This window comes from Mercurialis annua, linkage group LG2 (genome assembly GCF_937616625.2).
Source record: "Mercurialis annua linkage group LG2, ddMerAnnu1.2, whole genome shotgun sequence".
Taxonomy (NCBI): Eukaryota; Viridiplantae; Streptophyta; class Magnoliopsida; order Malpighiales; family Euphorbiaceae; genus Mercurialis; species Mercurialis annua.
The window spans coordinates 2,521,349-2,537,833 of NC_065571.1; the positions used below are offsets into that span (position 1 = coordinate 2,521,349).

A 16,485-nucleotide genomic window follows, 5' to 3' on the forward strand; every position below is an offset into this window, starting at 1 on the left:
ACCACGTCATTCATGGACTACTCTATCACATTATGATACGTTATTAAAATAGTGGCACTATCGTAATTTTATTTATTACTTATTTACACTTTTAAATAGTAATATTACGTGTCATAATGTGATAGGTTTAGTCCTCGGATGACGCGCTGGACTGAATTTACCTAAAAATTTCTCTATAATAAATTGCATATTTAACCCGTTTATATATAAGTTGGTTAACATATTTGTTAATTAGATGAGTAATCAAACAATAAATCTCCTAAACAACCATAAATCTTTATACAACAAATAATAATTAATATATTATATGTGATATATGAGTATATTTCATCATATATAATAATTTAACTAATTAATATAATTACTAATGAACAAGTTTAACGTGTTTTAAACGGTTAGTTAAGTCCGTTATTTAACCGTGTTATAAATGTGTTGATTTTCTTAACACCCAATCCATGTAGGTTCAATCTGAACCCTTGTAATGTAATGTCATATAAACGGATCGTGTCGGAAATTGTAAGCCCTATCTTAATGTTATAAAAAAAATAACAACAATATATCATCATAATTATAATCTAAAAATAATATAATTTTTATGACATAAATTTTTTTATTATTAATTTCAAGTAGTTATAAGTATAAGAGTTTGAAAAAAAATCTAAAATCATTTTTAATTAAATAATTATATACATAATATTATTTCTTTATGGTTTTCTTTATTATTTCCTATGGTCATTTTAACATCTAATAAAATCTCATTAAACACATATGATGTAACAACGACCATCTATCAGCCAACAGCTATGAGTTATAAGAAACAGTTGAACCAAACATCTATCAGCCAACAATTATTAGCTATAAGCAACATGTGAATCAAACAGACCCTTCAATTAGCCGATAATTTTCTATACACCATAAACCCTACGCTATTATTTTAACTCTCTCCAGTTACTCCCGTTGCTTTGTTCTACTCTTACTATTTACTACCCTCTTCTTTTTTTACCAGGCCATCCAATAATCCTGTTCTGCTCCTGTCTGTCTGTATCTCTCTGTATGCACTACCATAGTGTCAAAAAAACTGCACTCAGCCCCCTTTCTTTTCTTTTTAGCCGTTTATGTCCCTAATTCAACATTTTCTTATTCGATCTTAAACCTCCAATTGTAAAAAAGAAAAAATAGTTGCTGCTCTATTATTATTTACTCAAATCCAAATTCTGGGTCCTCTCCATCCTGCTCCAGATTGAGAGGTAAAATTTCAAATTTTACTTTTTATATATTATTGCATCAGAAATTTGTATTATTGTTTGCTCTTGTATATGTTTTTTTCAATCAATTTTGTTGCAATTTTTTACTTTTAGAGTGAGTTTTGGTTATGTTTTCTGTATAATGGATGTGGGTTTTAGTTATGTAGTAGTGTTCTTGGTGACCTAGGTAGCTGTTATTTTAAGGTTTCCTGTGTAAAAAATGAAGTTTCGTGTCTGAAACGTTTGAAAGGGGACACGTTGATTGAATGAAGTGTTCGTGCTACATAGTTGGTGACTATTGGCTATTGGGTTGTGATTGATGCTTAGGTTTAGTTTGCTGTGTGATTGATGCTTAGGTTTAGTTTGCTGTGTGATTGATGCTTAGGTTTGGTTTGCTGTGTGATTGTTTGTGGCATTTTGGTTTGATTGTTAGTTTTTGATTTGGAATGAATTTTAGGGATGTTTTAGGAACCAATGGGGAGAAGGATTAAGAAGAAGAACCGCCCATTGCAGAAGGAGAATAAAGTTTCAACTCATTCTCCTAAAGTTTCACCTCCAAAACCCTCTCCTAATGTTGATGCTGTCGATGGAGGAGTTACGGTTCCGGTGCTTAAAGCTCAAAAACAATGCTTGCACCTTGATAAGGGTGTTAATTTGAGTATTTTGAATGAGAAACTTGGGTCTTCGGAGACGTTAAAGTGTGAGGATTGTCGCGATTGTGTTGCTGATAGGAGAGGGGCGAAGGGAAAGGGTAAAGCAGGAAAGAAGAAAGGCTCGGCTGATTCGAAATCTGAGTCGAAAGCTATATGGGTTTGTTTAGAATGTGGGCACTTTGCCTGCGGTGGAGTTGGTTTGCCAACAACAAATCAAAGCCATGCTGTTCGACATTCTAGACTAGCCCGCCACCCATTGGTTATCCAATTGGAAAATCCTCATCTTCGGTGGTGCTTCCCGTGTAGTACATTAATCTCGGTTGAGACAACAGATGAAAATGGTGAGAAGAAAGATCCGCTATTGGAAGTTGTAAAATTGATCAAGAAACGATCAAAAAAATCGGTGGATGTTGAGGAAGTTTGGTTTGGAAGTGGCAGTATTGCAAGTGAAATTAAAGCAGAAGGCGCAAAATTGAGTAGCACAGAGCAAAGAAGTCTTTATGCCCCAAGAGGCCTGGTGAATTTGGGGAACACTTGCTTCTTCAATTCAGTAATGCAAAATTTATTAGCTATGGATAAGTTGCGCGATTTCTTCTTCACTCAAGAAGCATCATTTGGCCCTCTTACCATATCTCTGAAAAAGCTCTTTACCGAGACAAAACAAGAGACTGGTTTAAAGAATGTGATCGATCCAAGATCCTTTTTTGGCTCTATCTGTTCCAAGGCTCCCCAGTTTAAGGGATATCAGCAGCAAGACAGTCACGAACTGTTGCGTTGTTTACTTGACGGGTTGTCTTCTGAAGAATTGGCTGTGAGGAAACAAGTAAATGCTGCAAATGAAAATGGGATATCTTTGAAACATGATCCTACCTATGTGGAGGCGCTATTTGGAGGCCAAATTTCTAATACTGTTTCTTGCATTGAATGTGGGCACTCGTCCAACGTTTCTGAGCCATTTTTAGATCTCTCGCTACCAGTTCCCACCAAGAAACCTCCAACTAAAAAAGGCCAACCAATCTCTAGATCAAAGAAAACAAAGCTGCCACCAAAGAGAGCGGGAAGGATTCGAGCAAAAACTTACAAAAGTGCAGATCCAGTGCCAGCAGAAAGTACTTCAAACCTCTCAGCTAGCAGTCAGTTGCCATGTCAAAACCAGTCAGCAGAAAACACAGTGGCTTCTTCAGGTGACGCTGTAGGAGCAGAATCTATTGGTTTAACTGCTGTGGCTGAAAATAGCGGTGTAGCCTCCCAGAAATTCTCAGCTGTTCCAGACACTCAGAATGAGCAAATTGCTGAGAATACAGTTGAGCAAACAGTAGTTTCATTTGACGACTTCTCATGGATGGATTATCTTGAGCAGGAATCAGATGAGCAAAATTTCACTTTGCAAAACAAAGATGTTTCAACAAGTCAATATTCTGAAAATGTCAATCCAAATGATGGCTTAATGGAGAGTAATCAAGTATGCCCTGTTGACGAAGGGCCAAATCTAAAACTAGATTCTTCTGTGAATCCTAGTGAAGAAGAGGCCCCAGTACAGGTTAAAAGCTCTGAAGTTCTATTGCTTCCATACAAAGAGGAGAGTTTTACAGAAGTGAATAGTTGGGAAGAAGAGGTCCCAGTACAGGTTAAAAGCTCTGAGGTTCTGTTACTTCCATACAAAGAGGAGAGTTTTACGGAAGTGGATATGATGAAAGAAGGAGCTGAAGCCTCATCTGTGGGATGCGGACAAGATCAAGCGGACTTTGATGGCTTTGGTGATTTATTCAATGAGCCTGAAGTTTCTTCGGGCCCTGTTGCAGGGCCCTCCTTGGTAAATGGTACCTCGGGAAATGGTTTTACAGCAGTGAGCATCAGTGAATCTGATCCAGATGAAGTTGATAATAGTAATTCTCCAGTATCGGTTGAGAGTTGTTTAGCTCATTTTATAAAACCAGAAATTCTCTCCAATGATAATGCTTGGGAGTGCGATAACTGTTCAGAAATCTTGCGACGTCAAAGGTTAGAATCCAAAAAGAAAGCTAAAACTGCAGTAGTAACTACGAATAATGGAAGTGAAACTCAAATTCAAAGTCCTCCACCAAGTTTAAACAAGGAGAACTTATGCTCTACAGAAGTTGGAGACCTCCATAATAGAGACATTAGAATGGGTTCTTTTATCAGCGACTCGGATGCAAGCTTGGTTGATGTTAAACTTAATGAAAAAGATGATAGGTCCAATCAAAATTGCATGAAAACTGAAGGTGGTCAAACAGATGCGCTAAACCAAACTATTTCTAAGTGTGAAAAACAGAAGGGTTCTGCCCTTGATGAGCCATCTCATTCTTATACTACTTTTAAATCATGCGGTCAGGAAAGTTTCAGTTGTCCAGAAGTTGGTTCTTCAAGTTCCGATGGGCCAAGTAGCAACAGGTATGCAACTGCTAAAGATCAGATGGGTGAATTACATTTCTCTGGAAATTGTGGAGCAGAGGAAAATGAAGATGAAGAGGGAACTTCTAAGAAATTGAAGGTAAAGAGAGACGCAACTAAGAGAGTCCTAATTGATAAAGCCCCACCAGTTTTAACTATTCACCTGAAGAGGTTCAGCCAAGATGCTCGTGGTCGTTTGAGTAAATTGAATGGCCATGTCAATTTCAATGAAGTACTTGATCTTAGGCCTTATATTGATCAGAGGTATCTACATTACTCTTTTAAAGCTCATCGTGAAACATTTTCTATCTAGCTACGTTGCTTTTACTATATTGTTAGTCTTTTGCACTACTAGTTTTATACCATGGTTTCCTAGAAGCAGCTGTACTCTCTTGAATTTGGAAAGAATTAGTTGAAAAAATTAACTGCCTCATTGTTCATTTACTTGAGAATTTAGATACCTAAAACCTTATTTCTTTGATGCGTTTGTAGCAATTCACAGGCGTTAGCTTTCTAGAATTTGCATGTGTTAATTTTAGTAGTAATAGCGGAACTTCTATGGTTCAATATGGCAACAATGACTAGCTTTACCTAATAGGTTTACTGATAACAGGGCATTTTCATCTTGCTGTCTAGTTATGGTCTCATTATGTGTGCATTTTTTGTTGTTAAAATGACATCACCGGAGACATTTAATATAAAACTCAGCCTGGTTATTTGTATATTTTATATATTTTTGGAGTGAAAAGATCATAGGCTTCTTAGTCAACTTCATAAGTGTTATTGACAACATAATAGCTGTTAGACTCCCAGTTTTTTTTTTTTGGGGATTTTGTTCCAAAACCCTGGATAATTTGTTTTAAAGAGGCATTCTTGCCAATTTGGCGATAGCCAATTTTTATATCTTAACATTTATCTTTTAAAATTATTTTAAGAAGCCTCGTCGCCTGATATTTGGTCTTGAGTATGTATTGGTCCCGTTGGCAATTTTCTTGCCTGGTGGTTCAACATTTAAGTTCTTGTTGTGTAGTAAGCAGTATGCATAGCCGGTAGCTATTTTTCAGTGGAGAACAGGATAACATAACCATTTAGTTGGGACAGGTTATTCATGGTTTTCCTTACTGAAAATAGGTTTCTACATAGTTTAATTGCAAAAAGTGAACAATAGAAGAGGTCAAAAGTGTCAAAAGAACTTAGAGCATTGTATTACAGTGATAAAGATCATGCAAATTTCTGGATTCGACTCTGCATGTGAATTACAACTTCTTCTCTTTCTAAACATGAATCAGCGAAACCAAATAATGGATGAACTCATTGATCCTATACATCACAAAACTTGTGAAATTCTTGCTTCCCTGCTGTATCAGTGAAGTACATCCTTTTGATTTGGCACCTTGATTTGCTTTATGATTTCATGGTTCATTGGAGAATCATTGGAACACAATTACATAGGTTTTATTGGTAATCGACTTGTTTAATAAGCGGAGTGAGTTGCGTATTTTTAGCAAAATATACAAGCATGTCTTCTTTGATGCGATGTTTAATTGGTGAATAAATTCTTTGCAGGTGTCCAAACAGACAGGAATGTGTATATCGTCTACTTGGAGTAGTGGAGCATTTGGGAACAATGAGAGGAGGTCATTACGTTGCTTATGTGAGAAGCGACAAGAGGAGTAAAGACAAAGCAGATAGCGAAATTGGGAGTTCTGTTTGGTATCATGCAAGTGATGCTAATGTGCGCGAGGTTTCCTTGGAAGACGTTCTTCGATGCGAGGCCTATATTTTATTCTATGAGAAAATTTGATTATTCATTTGTTTTTTGGATACATGCGGTTGTTCTTGGAGGGGTCAACCAGAGAGCTCAAGAGAGGCATCGAATTGAGAAAGGTGAGTACAATACAACAACAGTTACCATTATATCCGATACCAAATTTTTGGCATAGAATGAGTTTTATGTACATTTTGAAATACAGAACCCGAAAAATCTTTCTTTTTCTTTCTAATTTTTCCGAGCTGTTGGCCGGCGCTAGACCTGCGACCTTTAGTTAAGGTATGCACTTTAGCTTGCTTATCACTCTAAAGATAATTAACCTTGAAAGTTTATGCTGAAGCAGTGCATTTATTTCAAGAATTCATTTGTAATGATTATATGAGATAGAGATACCATTGCATGAACAAGATCGACATCCCTGTTCATGTCGAAGGACTCAATGCATACCCCGTTCCCGTGCGGATGTTGGTCTGAATGTGTTATCGTCTTTTACCGGCGATTTCTTCTATAATCTCGTAAGAAATGAACTTTTTGGCGAAGATGTTAATAGACAGCAACAATTGACCAAAATATGCCCAAAGTAATGCATTTTTCATAGGCAATTTATGATGATTTTCATTTTTAGAACTTTTTGCAACAGCTTAATTTGAACTTCATACACCATGCATACACCTTCAACCTGAGTTACCGTAGATTTTTATTTGTATTCCAATTGTTTTTGGAATTAAAGGATGTGATTTTTAATATTGTAAAAAATTGGTATAGAATTTTATCCCTTTTTAATTAATATTTTAGTCTATTCTTTTAGAAAAATTAAGAGCAAATTACAATGACACCCCTCACATTTGAAAAATGAACTATATAGCCCCTCACTTTTGTTTTTATCAATGATTTAGTCCTTCCGTCCATTTTGGATGTTAGTCAACGAAACTATATGGTCCCCATTTTTGTTTTTTTCAACAATTTCACCCTTCACTTTTATTTTTATCAACGTCCCTCAGTTTTGATAGTTAATTTACCTATAAGTCCTTTGACTTCATTGACTAACACTAAAAATGGATGGAGGGACTAAAATGTTGACGGAAGTAAAAGTGAGGGGTCATATAGCTTAGTTCTCAAACAAGAGGGACTAAAGTGTTAATTATGTCAAATGTGAGGGGCTTCATAATAATTTGCTCAAAAATTAACAATTTAATCCCTTACATCTTTTATTTTATTTACATAAACACTTTAATTGTTAACCTGATTTAAACTTAAAAACCATACTGTTGATTTTAAAATGAGAAAGATGCAAGTGTAAATTAGCCTTTTTTATTAACTAGTTTTTTTGGCCACGTGCTACGCACGTTAACAATATCTATATAATCCGTTATTTAATATTATAATTGTATATTTTCTTAATAATATATTATTATTTAAATTTTATTAGACTTGTATTCTTTTTATTTGTTTTTGTTTAATTATTTTATAAAATTTTAATTTCTTTTATTGGAATTGTTAAATATTTAGAATTAAACAATAGATTTAATTTTTGATATTGTTGTTATTAAAAAATGATAATATGATTGAAGCAAATTTATATTATTTTTCATAGTAAATAACTAATAAATATAAAAAATATCAAAGTTTTAACACAAATATTATAATATGATTATTTAATATTAATAAAACTCATCATATTCTTTTAGAATTAGAAATTTAACACATAATGATAGTTGTTGCACAATTCCTTTTAAGATTAGGAATTTAATACGTAGCTACTGCGATAATTATTTTTAATATGTTTTTTCTATGGATTAGGAATGTTATCTTTCTATTTGTTAAGCACAAATATTCTTATATATCACAATTAGAAATATCAACTTGAATAAAATATGTAGAGGGTATTTTTGTCCGTGAATGGAAGTGTTCCCCCCGCGAATACACTTTTATATTTATTATAGATTATAGATTAGATTTCAAGTTCAAAATTTGAATAGTAAATATTAAGGATGTAAGTCTTGATTGTGGTAAATGTGTGGGGGTTGTTTGCTTTTTGTCACTACAATTTATATATAACAAGAAAAAAATAGAACACAACGAAGTCGCTTTGGCCGAGTGGTTAAGGCGTGTGCCTGCTAAGTACATGGGGTTTCCCCGCGAGAGTTCGAATCTCTCAGGCGACGTTTTTCTTTTGCTTTTTATCTTTTTTTTTTCAACTGCCAAAACATACTACTAATAAATATTCATTTTTGTTTCTAGAAAAAAGTATTACCCACATCCGCAGATGTTTTAAAATAAGAAGTGTTAATAAAGTGTAGAAAAGAAATTACAACATGGTATTTAATTTTTTTTATCAATCTATTCAATATTTGAAATTTTATTTCTTTAAAATTAGTATTTTCATTTTCTGAAATTATATCAAACGTTTATTTTTATTCATTTCCTTATTGCATGTGCTAAAATGATAAAAACATTCCTTATTGCATGTGCTAAAATGATAAAAACAATCTTTCTATTTACTTAAATTTTATTATTGTATTAAGAAAATTTTGTCTGTACAAATAGAAATTGCGACAGACTCGTTCGGCTTGTAAATGAATCAGAATTGGCTTGGTCAACAATCCTAAATCAGTCTGAAACCAGGAAAAGGCATGATCTCGGAGTAGTCCATTTTTTTTGAATTTGGTGGTTTTAGTTTTAACTCTGTTCTTTAAAAATTAAATCACATATACATATATTAAATCATACCACATATATTTGATTAATTATTAAGCGTTTATTATTTCTTTTATATATTGGTCACATATTTATATTTCCTATACTATTACTAAATTAATACTAATACTGATATTAATGTTAATTATGTCTATATTTGGCAGCATACTATTTGATTTATTATTTAATTTGGTATTATAAAATAATAATAATAATAATAACAAGCTAGTAATTAATCGTTTTTGTATTAACTATACATTTTTTTTTGAAAAGGTAACTATACATAATACTCTATTAAAAATATTTACTTTCTTCCTCCCATTTAGAAATTCCCATTGTTGTATATTATTTGTATATAGTCTTTTAATTTGGGAAAGCTTACCATAATTTTATAGGAGAAGGCCGAAAGAATTGCAACAATCATTTGACCAAGATCCAAAGAATTTAATGTGACGTGAGATTCTATTGGTAAGAAATATATTACTCCTTAATTGTCAAATCAAAGAAATTACTAAAATATTTAAAACACAATTAATGTGATACAATTTCTTTTTAAAAAAATTGGAATAGGAAGTAGATTTTTAAAAATAAAACAGGCAACATTGATGTAATTCTTTCAAAATAGGATCAAAAAATAAATTAAAAATAGCAAACAAAACATAAAGAAAAAGAAAAAGGTCAAAAAGAAAAAAACACAAAAGAATAAAATAGAACCCATTCTCCATCTCTCTCTTAGCTTTTACAAACACTAACTATAACACACAGGCCCTCTCATATCTGCCATGGCTACTAAACAACAGCTCCCAATATTTTTCTTCATCTTCTTCGTCAGTAATACTCTGGTTTTGAACGTGCGAGGAGCTAACTGGTGTGTAGCTAGAAGTGACGCGAGCAACCAAGCTTTACAAACAGCTTTGGATTATGCATGCGCTGCTGGTGCTGATTGTTCCTCAATTCTTTCAAATGGCTTATGTTTTCTTCCGAATACTATTCAGGCTCATGCTTCTTATGCTTTTAATAGCTACTTTCAGAAGAAATCCATGGCGCCTGGCTCTTGCGACTTCTCCGGCACTGCCACTGTTGCAAAAACAGACCCTAGTTAGTCATATTTTTCGTTTATTTTCTTTTATGTTTTTTGGTTTCTGTTATGTTTTTGATGCATTTGAATTGCAAATTAAATCACGAACTTTAGCGCGATTTGAAATACGTTGAAGTGTGCATCATAATATGCACTGGTGTCCACTTCAGCTTTTTTAAAGGAAAATAGGTCGGTTTTCTGAATTTTTGCTTTAAAAAATCTGTTATAATCGTAAAACACGCTAAAATTTATGATTTGTTTTGCTATTGATCTTTTTATATTTTTTTATGTATTCCAGTTTGCTTATGGTTATTTTCTTGATTTTGTGGTTTTAGGTTATGGATCTTGTGTGTATCCATCTTCTTTGAGGTATGTTTCTGGAATGTTTTGCAGTATTATTAATTTGCTTTCTTGTTCATGGTAGTGCTGTTTTAGCAGTGAGGTTTTGGTTTTAGCCTTTTTAAGATAGTTTTAAAAGTTGCTTAGAATATTTTAGTTTCTTCATCTTCAAGAAAATGGGACTCTTAACCTTATTTATTCTTAATTAGTTTTCCTAATTCTGCGTTTAGGATGAGTTACACGTGTGATTTTGCATGCTAGCGGTGTATCATCCAACGGCTCATATTTACTGGCACTAGTATCAATTTATTTTATTTTTTTTGACAAATGGCACTAGTTTCAATTTGTTTTGTCATATTACTGTGTTTATTACTTAGGGTTCTTCAGTATGTTTGTACTTTTTTTAGTTCCTGTCTATGCCTCGAGAAGAGCTCTCCTTAGATTTGAACCGTTGGATTTAGCCTGTAATTATAAGGTCACAGATGATACTAGTTCAAGGACATCCTAGAAACAAGAGTCTGTCAATAATGGGGTAAAAAGTTGTATGACCTTCTGGTTGTGGGTATGGGCAATGATGCAAAATTGTTTAGAGAATCTATTGTGAATAATAATGATCCTGCAGCCTTGTTTGTGTACAGAGAGAGCAGATTGGGAAATGAATAATAATTTTCAAAAATTAAATAGAAAATATTATGTTTTGCCCCTCTAAATTTTAATTTCGGGCTACGCCTTTAATCGCGACCAATCACGTTCGCTGTGGCGGGAGTTAGAAAATTTTCTTCAGGTTGGGGGGGGGGGGGGGGTTATTGTCAAACTATATGTTGTTCGGTTATTACTTTTAGACCGAACAACATATTATTTGATTCTTTTATTTGATTTTTTAGGCCAAACATTAAACCAACATATCATTTGGCTTGATTTTTTTAAAAAAAATTACTCGATTCTCTTTAAAATAATTATTCGGTACTCATCGCTATCAATTATTTTTGGAATCGGGGTTGCCCCACCCTGGTTCCGTTCCCGACTATCCATCTCCCTCTAAGTTCCGCCCCTATTTAGGTCCACAGACCATATACCCATTTTGACTAAAGATACTAATACATTGAGATTATAATTATTAATAGGATCTCCATGGCCTTTAATTTTTATTTTTTAAAAAAGAATACTGCAGTGCACAGGAATCTGATCTCAGGAGCTCATATTCCTAGCTGGTGGTCCTTGAAGACACTTTGAATTGCAACTTTGCTCACACTTGCTTTGCATTTTTAAAATGAAGAATCTAAAAAAGAAACTTATTATGTCTTCTGTTTCATCATTTTGTTTCTATTTTCAAAGATATTTTCCAAAATATCATATTCATAATATATTTTTATAACAAATATTGTTTCACGGTTTTCTATTTCATCGTTTTCTTTTTCAACGTGGCGTGTTAAGTTAGTGTTGTTCAAGTTTAATCTCGATTCATTGAAGTTTGTTTTGTTCTTTCGATACTTAAATCTTGTAAAAAAATTCAGTTCTGCCGGAGGGCCGCTTACACCTACAACTGCAAACAACAATCCAAATACAGCAACATCACCGGTGACCACTATGCCAACTGCACCAACTGCGAGCGATGGTACCATTGGACTTAATCCCGGCGGCTTGACTCCGACTCTACCCACAGATAATTCTAAAGCTCCTTTGGCATTTACTGGAGCAACAGCTTTGACGTCCGTCGCCTTTTTACTGGTTTTCTTCTTATGATTGATGGCAGTAGTATTATAAGTAAAAGAGCTACATTGCCCTCATCCAAAGAAAAAGAGGCTTGTGCAGTTTTGATGTTTTGTTTTTAGATTTCTTTGGTGGAAATTTTTTTAAATTGGGATGGTGTAGGAACTTGTTTTTAATCTAATCTTTGTAGGTCCAAAAAATTTAATTTTATTGTTCAAATTGATTCTTGTAAATGACTAGTTAATCTGCAATTAATCACATGACCATAATATTTGCAGGCATTCCCACAATTAAATGCATAAATAATGTGCATCTTTTTGGTTTGACATTATAACTGATTATGGGTCAGATTTGGAATGATTCGGTCGGGTTCAACTGAATTTGACTCTTTTATATACGAGTTAAGCTTGGTCGAAACCCGATTTGGGTCTAATAGTTTATCCAAGTCAGGTCTATGAGTTCAAACCGGAATTTATGTACATCAATTTTTAACTAAACATAAAAGTCAAAATCCAGAACAGATTTCTTTAGGGATCAAATCCGGGCTGGAATTGATAGAAAAATCAAGTGTTTAAGCCAGCCAGCAGGTCTGCTTGACATTAAAGGTATCAAATTTTGTCAGAGAAATGCTGCTCCTACATTTTAGCTAGTGTTCAATTTGTTGTCTGTACAAGGGGTCACCAATTCTAAGTTGGTATGTCTTCAGCAATGAGAAATCTTGCCTGCACCAAGGTGCAACATCAGCAATCACTAACCTTTGAAGAATGTGGTTATTTATGGTCATCTAACAAGGCACTTCTCAGGTTCCCTTACTATGTAAATGATATCGCTTGCGATTTGATAAGCGTCTTGATTGCGGTGCCAACTCCACAAGGCATGAGTCTCGTTTTTCACCTGTAATGTATAACAAAAGAATACAAGAACAAGATGCAAGCCACCTTATAAGTTTGTGTTTTTCGCTGAAAAATTTGCAAGTTGTTTCTATTTTAGAAGAAAAAAGTCAACTTATGGAGATAGAAATTTGTAGGTTCTGTAAAATGCTATGTAGCACGGACATGGATATGGAAAAACGGGACACTTAGACATGGATATGGAAAAACGGAACACTTGGACACGGTGAAACAAAATAATCATTTTCTGATGGATCTGTTTGAGAGAGAGAGAGAGAGAGATACCTCTAGTGTGCCGTGACCGAAGCTGCTTTCTCTGAATGCACTGTACTCAGGCTGCTGGTCCCAGCAAAAGTTACCAGCTGCAGGGCCTGATGTAAAATTGGATGCACAAAAGCCACCAATATCTTCATCAGGTGTATCATATGGCTCTGGACAATTACCGATATCATCAGCATGAGCCACCGCCATTGCTTCTCGACAACCACCAGCACCCGAAGTGATATAAACTGGACCACATGGATCCAAAGAGTAGTGGTACACTCGGTTTGACCTCTCGTATGCGTGAACCTGCATATTATTTTGACACGTGCAAATGATCAGATCACCTCTTTGATCGAGACAATCTATTCCACAAATAAAATATTTGTACTATAAAATTCAAATGATTAGGAATATTTTTCAGTTGAGTTGGTGGCAGTGGCAGAAAAACTCTTACTCGCCCATTGAAAACTATATCAACACCGTAAACATAGAGCAAGTCCTCCATTTCCACTCTCATACATTCTGCTTCTCGATAATGTGCCTTGAATGTACTGTACCAAGGAGGGTACCAAGCAGCCACCAGCCAAGGAGTCGTACTCCTGTTAACATTATAGAGGTCTCCTTCCAACCATGTGTACTGATCCGCTGCAATTAAAAGAAAAATCAAGAGCAATTTACCAAAAACTTAAACTCCGTCATAGATGCTAATAAACGTGAAAAAATGATGATTTTGAAACCCAAAGGAAATTTGCTATGCGAATAAATATGACTATATGAGTGATTAGAAAACGAAAGAGATAATTTGAAGAGTTTACATGATCTGTCGTAGGCAATGTAAGCACTGAGCACCACAAAATGTATACCCCCTGCATTGAAAGAATAGTATAATGTGGAATATGACCCGCTTTCTTCAGATGGAAATGTAAATCGAGAACTTAAAGCAACAAATATCTCATTTCCAGCCTGTTCTTCATTTTCATGCTTCCCTCCTACCACCATAGTTGGAACATTAGCCAATAGAGGTTGCATAAATCTGCTAACAATACATATAATTTTGTGAGCCATGGAGTCATTAGCAATCATGATCGCATGTTGTTTAACAAATTGTAACAAGAGATAAATATGAGAATACTGCGATATTATTCTACTTTAATCAATTTCCGATAAGTTCTTTTACATTCCTGACACTCCTCAAGTATGCTGTTTCGAATAAGAACAGTAGCTAAAAACCATTCCTACAGTCAGTAATTTTCAAGAATTAGAATGGAATTTCAGAAAAACAAGTTGGAGTTTAGACGATGTTGGAGTTTGACCTTCCCCAATAATCCCAACGCGGCTGGTACGTTTCATGGATAGGAGTTTGTGCAAATGAGCAAGAGTAACAATCAGACCCGGTTCCATTGGTGAGGTACATGTCAGCATAACTTACACCCCCTACCACAATAAGAAGATCAGGATGATTACTGAGCAAGTAATTAAGTGTTGAACTTGTATTGTAAGTAAGACCTAGGTCTCCCACAACTGCTATTCTGCTAGGGTAATTTACGGGGCTAGAGACCGGCATTGTTCTAAAGTAAAAGATATCACTCATTGCTGCTATAGAAGGATCTCCACATTGATATTCATACAATGCACCGGGTTCCAGTCCTGCAGAAGACATGATACAAAGTTCTACTTCATTGCTCACTAAAACCAACCAATAACAAAAATTTAAGGTCCTATACCGAGGAGTAGGGCATAACGTGCCAATAAAACAATTCATTTTTCCATAAAAGCAAAATAAACAACAACAAATTCGATACTTTTATCAAAAGATTTATGAGAATAGGCACCAAAATTCTTGAAATGAGTGCATGCAAATTATACCGGTAAGGTGAACATGATGAATGATGCCAGAGGTGTAGTTCTGAAGGCCTTCAAAAGGATAAAGTTGATCATATGCAAGTGAATAACCAAATTCCTCGTAAGTAACTGATGATCCCAAGATCCCATAGTGCACAACACTGGAAACTGATGAAGGATCTAATGGTATTATGTCACCACCAATTTGGAAATCCCCTGCAATTGAATTCAACTAATTTGCTTATCAGCCTATAAAGAACTAAACAATAATTACAAACCTGCAAATTTATTAGTCATCCACATGTTTCACCATCTTATCACCTAATCATCCTTAATTTCAGCCCATTACCATTTATCACACAACTTTATGATGCTCAACTAAATATGTAACCGAGTCGGACCAACTTGCAAACTACTCGGGATTGACTCAAAAATTACTCGAAACCGACTCTACTAATATCGAGTTTGAGGTACTCTAGTTAATTATCGCGTCAAGCTTGAACTTCAAAATACTCAGCTCGATAAGCTCGCAAACCTAGTCGAACTTTAGTTAATTTAATTTTTTATCCGTTATAATTATATATATTAACAAAATATTTGTATTTATACATTAAATTTTAAATATTTAAATAATCAAGTCGAGCTGAGCATAGATGATCGAGCTCGAGTAGCTTGATTTTGAGGTACTCTAGTTAATTTTTCGTCAAGCTTGAACTTCAAAATACTAAGCAAAATAAGCTCGCAAACCTAGTCGAACTTTAGTTAATTTAATTTTTTATCCTTTATTGTATATATAGTAACAAAATACTTGTATTTATACATTAAAGTTTAACTTTTAAATATTTATATAATCGAGTCGAGCCGAGCATAGATAATCGAGCTCGAGTCGAGCTTCAAGCTTTAGATTTTAGAGTCGAATCAACCTCGAGCTTGGTAGTATATCGACTCGACTCAATTACATCCCTATGCTCAACTACAATCATTTTTACATAAAGATTTAATCTTTTAAACACATTATAAATCTAAAAACAACCAATCTTTAAGGAAATAAACTGAAACTGCATAATCAAGTGCAAACAAAAACACAAGAAACAATACCAGTGACCCAGGAGATCCAAAGAGAGTCATAATTAGAAGACAGAGAGACAGAAATTTGCTGAGGCTGATAACCAACAACATTGTTTTGAAGCTGAGGATAATTATCAGGCAAATCTTTGGCATTGGTAAATTTGGTGTTTTTGTCAAGAGGGACAGTCACAGGTTTAAAGGGTCCTTCAAGGGTGGTTGAGATTTCACCATTGCTGACAATGCATGAGCTCAAAATTAGTGGCAAGAACAGTGGGAATGGGATGAATTTGCAGAGAAAATTCATTTCTTGGGTTTGTTTTGAGGAAGACAAAGTTAAGGGATGTGGGTATTAATTTATGCATTCTGTTGTTTCACATGCTGCCTGCCGGTGAGAATTTTGGGGACTGGTGTTTGGTCAGTCTTTTTGTTTTTAGCTCAAATTGGTAATATTAATAAAGGATAATTTACATATACATTCACAAACTAAGTGGAGTATATTTTTGCAATTTAATTGCAT

At 34.4% G+C, this 16,485-nt stretch overlaps 3 protein-coding genes and 1 non-coding gene across 6 annotated transcripts; 3 read left to right on the forward strand and 1 right to left on the reverse strand.

Moving 5' to 3' along the window:
* Positions 1-904: 904 nt before the first annotated feature.
* On the forward strand, positions 905-6,457 carry LOC126670033 (ubiquitin carboxyl-terminal hydrolase 2-like). Of its 2 annotated transcripts, none has more exons than XM_050363684.2 (3): positions 905-1,247; positions 1,713-4,573; positions 5,876-6,457. In XM_050363684.2, exons 2-3 carry the CDS (start codon positions 1,719-1,721, stop codon positions 6,111-6,113), a joined length of 3,093 nt encoding a protein of 1,030 aa, XP_050219641.1. In that variant the 5' UTR covers positions 905-1,247; positions 1,713-1,718; the 3' UTR covers positions 6,114-6,457. The 2 variants fall into 2 exon arrangements, with proteins under 2 accessions (XP_050219641.1, XP_050219640.1); XM_050363683.2 differs by having other exon boundaries at positions 906-1,247; positions 1,702-4,573.
* A 1,706-nt stretch (positions 6,458-8,163) lies between these two features.
* Positions 8,164-8,245, forward strand: TRNAS-GCU (transfer RNA serine (anticodon GCU)). The gene has a single exon. It is a non-coding gene; the product is annotated as a tRNA-Ser (tRNA).
* Positions 8,246-9,447: 1,202 nt separating this feature from the next.
* LOC126670036 (PLASMODESMATA CALLOSE-BINDING PROTEIN 2) lies at positions 9,448-12,137 on the forward strand. Its single transcript, XM_050363688.2, has 3 exons — positions 9,448-9,875; positions 10,191-10,224; positions 11,709-12,137. The coding sequence occupies exons 1-3, from the start codon at positions 9,560-9,562 to the stop codon at positions 11,935-11,937; spliced, it is 579 nt and encodes a 192-aa protein (XP_050219645.1). The 5' UTR covers positions 9,448-9,559; the 3' UTR covers positions 11,938-12,137.
* A 137-nt stretch (positions 12,138-12,274) lies between these two features.
* LOC126670035 (purple acid phosphatase 15-like) lies at positions 12,275-16,403 on the reverse strand. Of its 2 annotated transcripts, none has more exons than XM_050363686.2 (7): positions 15,999-16,403; positions 14,925-15,116; positions 14,372-14,705; positions 13,874-14,091; positions 13,513-13,703; positions 13,080-13,364; positions 12,275-12,798 (listed from the first exon to the last, which is right to left on the reverse strand). In XM_050363686.2, the coding sequence occupies exons 1-7, from the start codon at positions 16,270-16,272 to the stop codon at positions 12,685-12,687; spliced, it is 1,608 nt and encodes a 535-aa protein (XP_050219643.1). In that variant the 5' UTR covers positions 16,273-16,403; the 3' UTR covers positions 12,275-12,684. The 2 variants fall into 2 exon arrangements, with proteins under 2 accessions (XP_050219643.1, XP_050219644.1); XM_050363687.2 differs by having other exon boundaries at positions 14,925-15,132; positions 15,999-16,248.
* Between the last annotated feature and the right edge of the window lie 82 nt (positions 16,404-16,485).

Coding starts and splice junctions, on each gene's coding strand:
- LOC126670033 (XM_050363684.2), top strand. CDS start 1,719: ATGGGGAGAAGGATTAAGAAGAAGAACCGCCCATTGCAGAAGGAGAAT. Junction 4,574..5,875: donor AGGCCTTATATTGATCAGAG/GTATCTACATTA, acceptor AATTCTTTGCAG/GTGTCCAAACAGACAGGAAT.
- LOC126670035 (XM_050363686.2), bottom strand. CDS start 16,272: ATGAATTTTCTCTGCAAATTCATCCCATTCCCACTGTTCTTGCCACTA. Junction 13,365..13,512: donor ATATAGTTTTCAATGGGCGA/GTAAGAGTTTTT, acceptor AATAATATGCAG/GTTCACGCATACGAGAGGTC. Junction 12,799..13,079: donor TCGGTCACGGCACACTAGAG/GTATCTCTCTCT, acceptor TATACATTACAG/GTGAAAAACGAGACTCATGC.
- LOC126670036 (XM_050363688.2), top strand. CDS start 9,560: ATGGCTACTAAACAACAGCTCCCAATATTTTTCTTCATCTTCTTCGTC. Junction 9,876..10,190: donor TGTTGCAAAAACAGACCCTA/GTTAGTCATATT, acceptor TTGTGGTTTTAG/GTTATGGATCTTGTGTGTAT. Junction 10,225..11,708: donor GTGTATCCATCTTCTTTGAG/GTATGTTTCTGG, acceptor AAAAAAATTCAG/TTCTGCCGGAGGGCCGCTTA.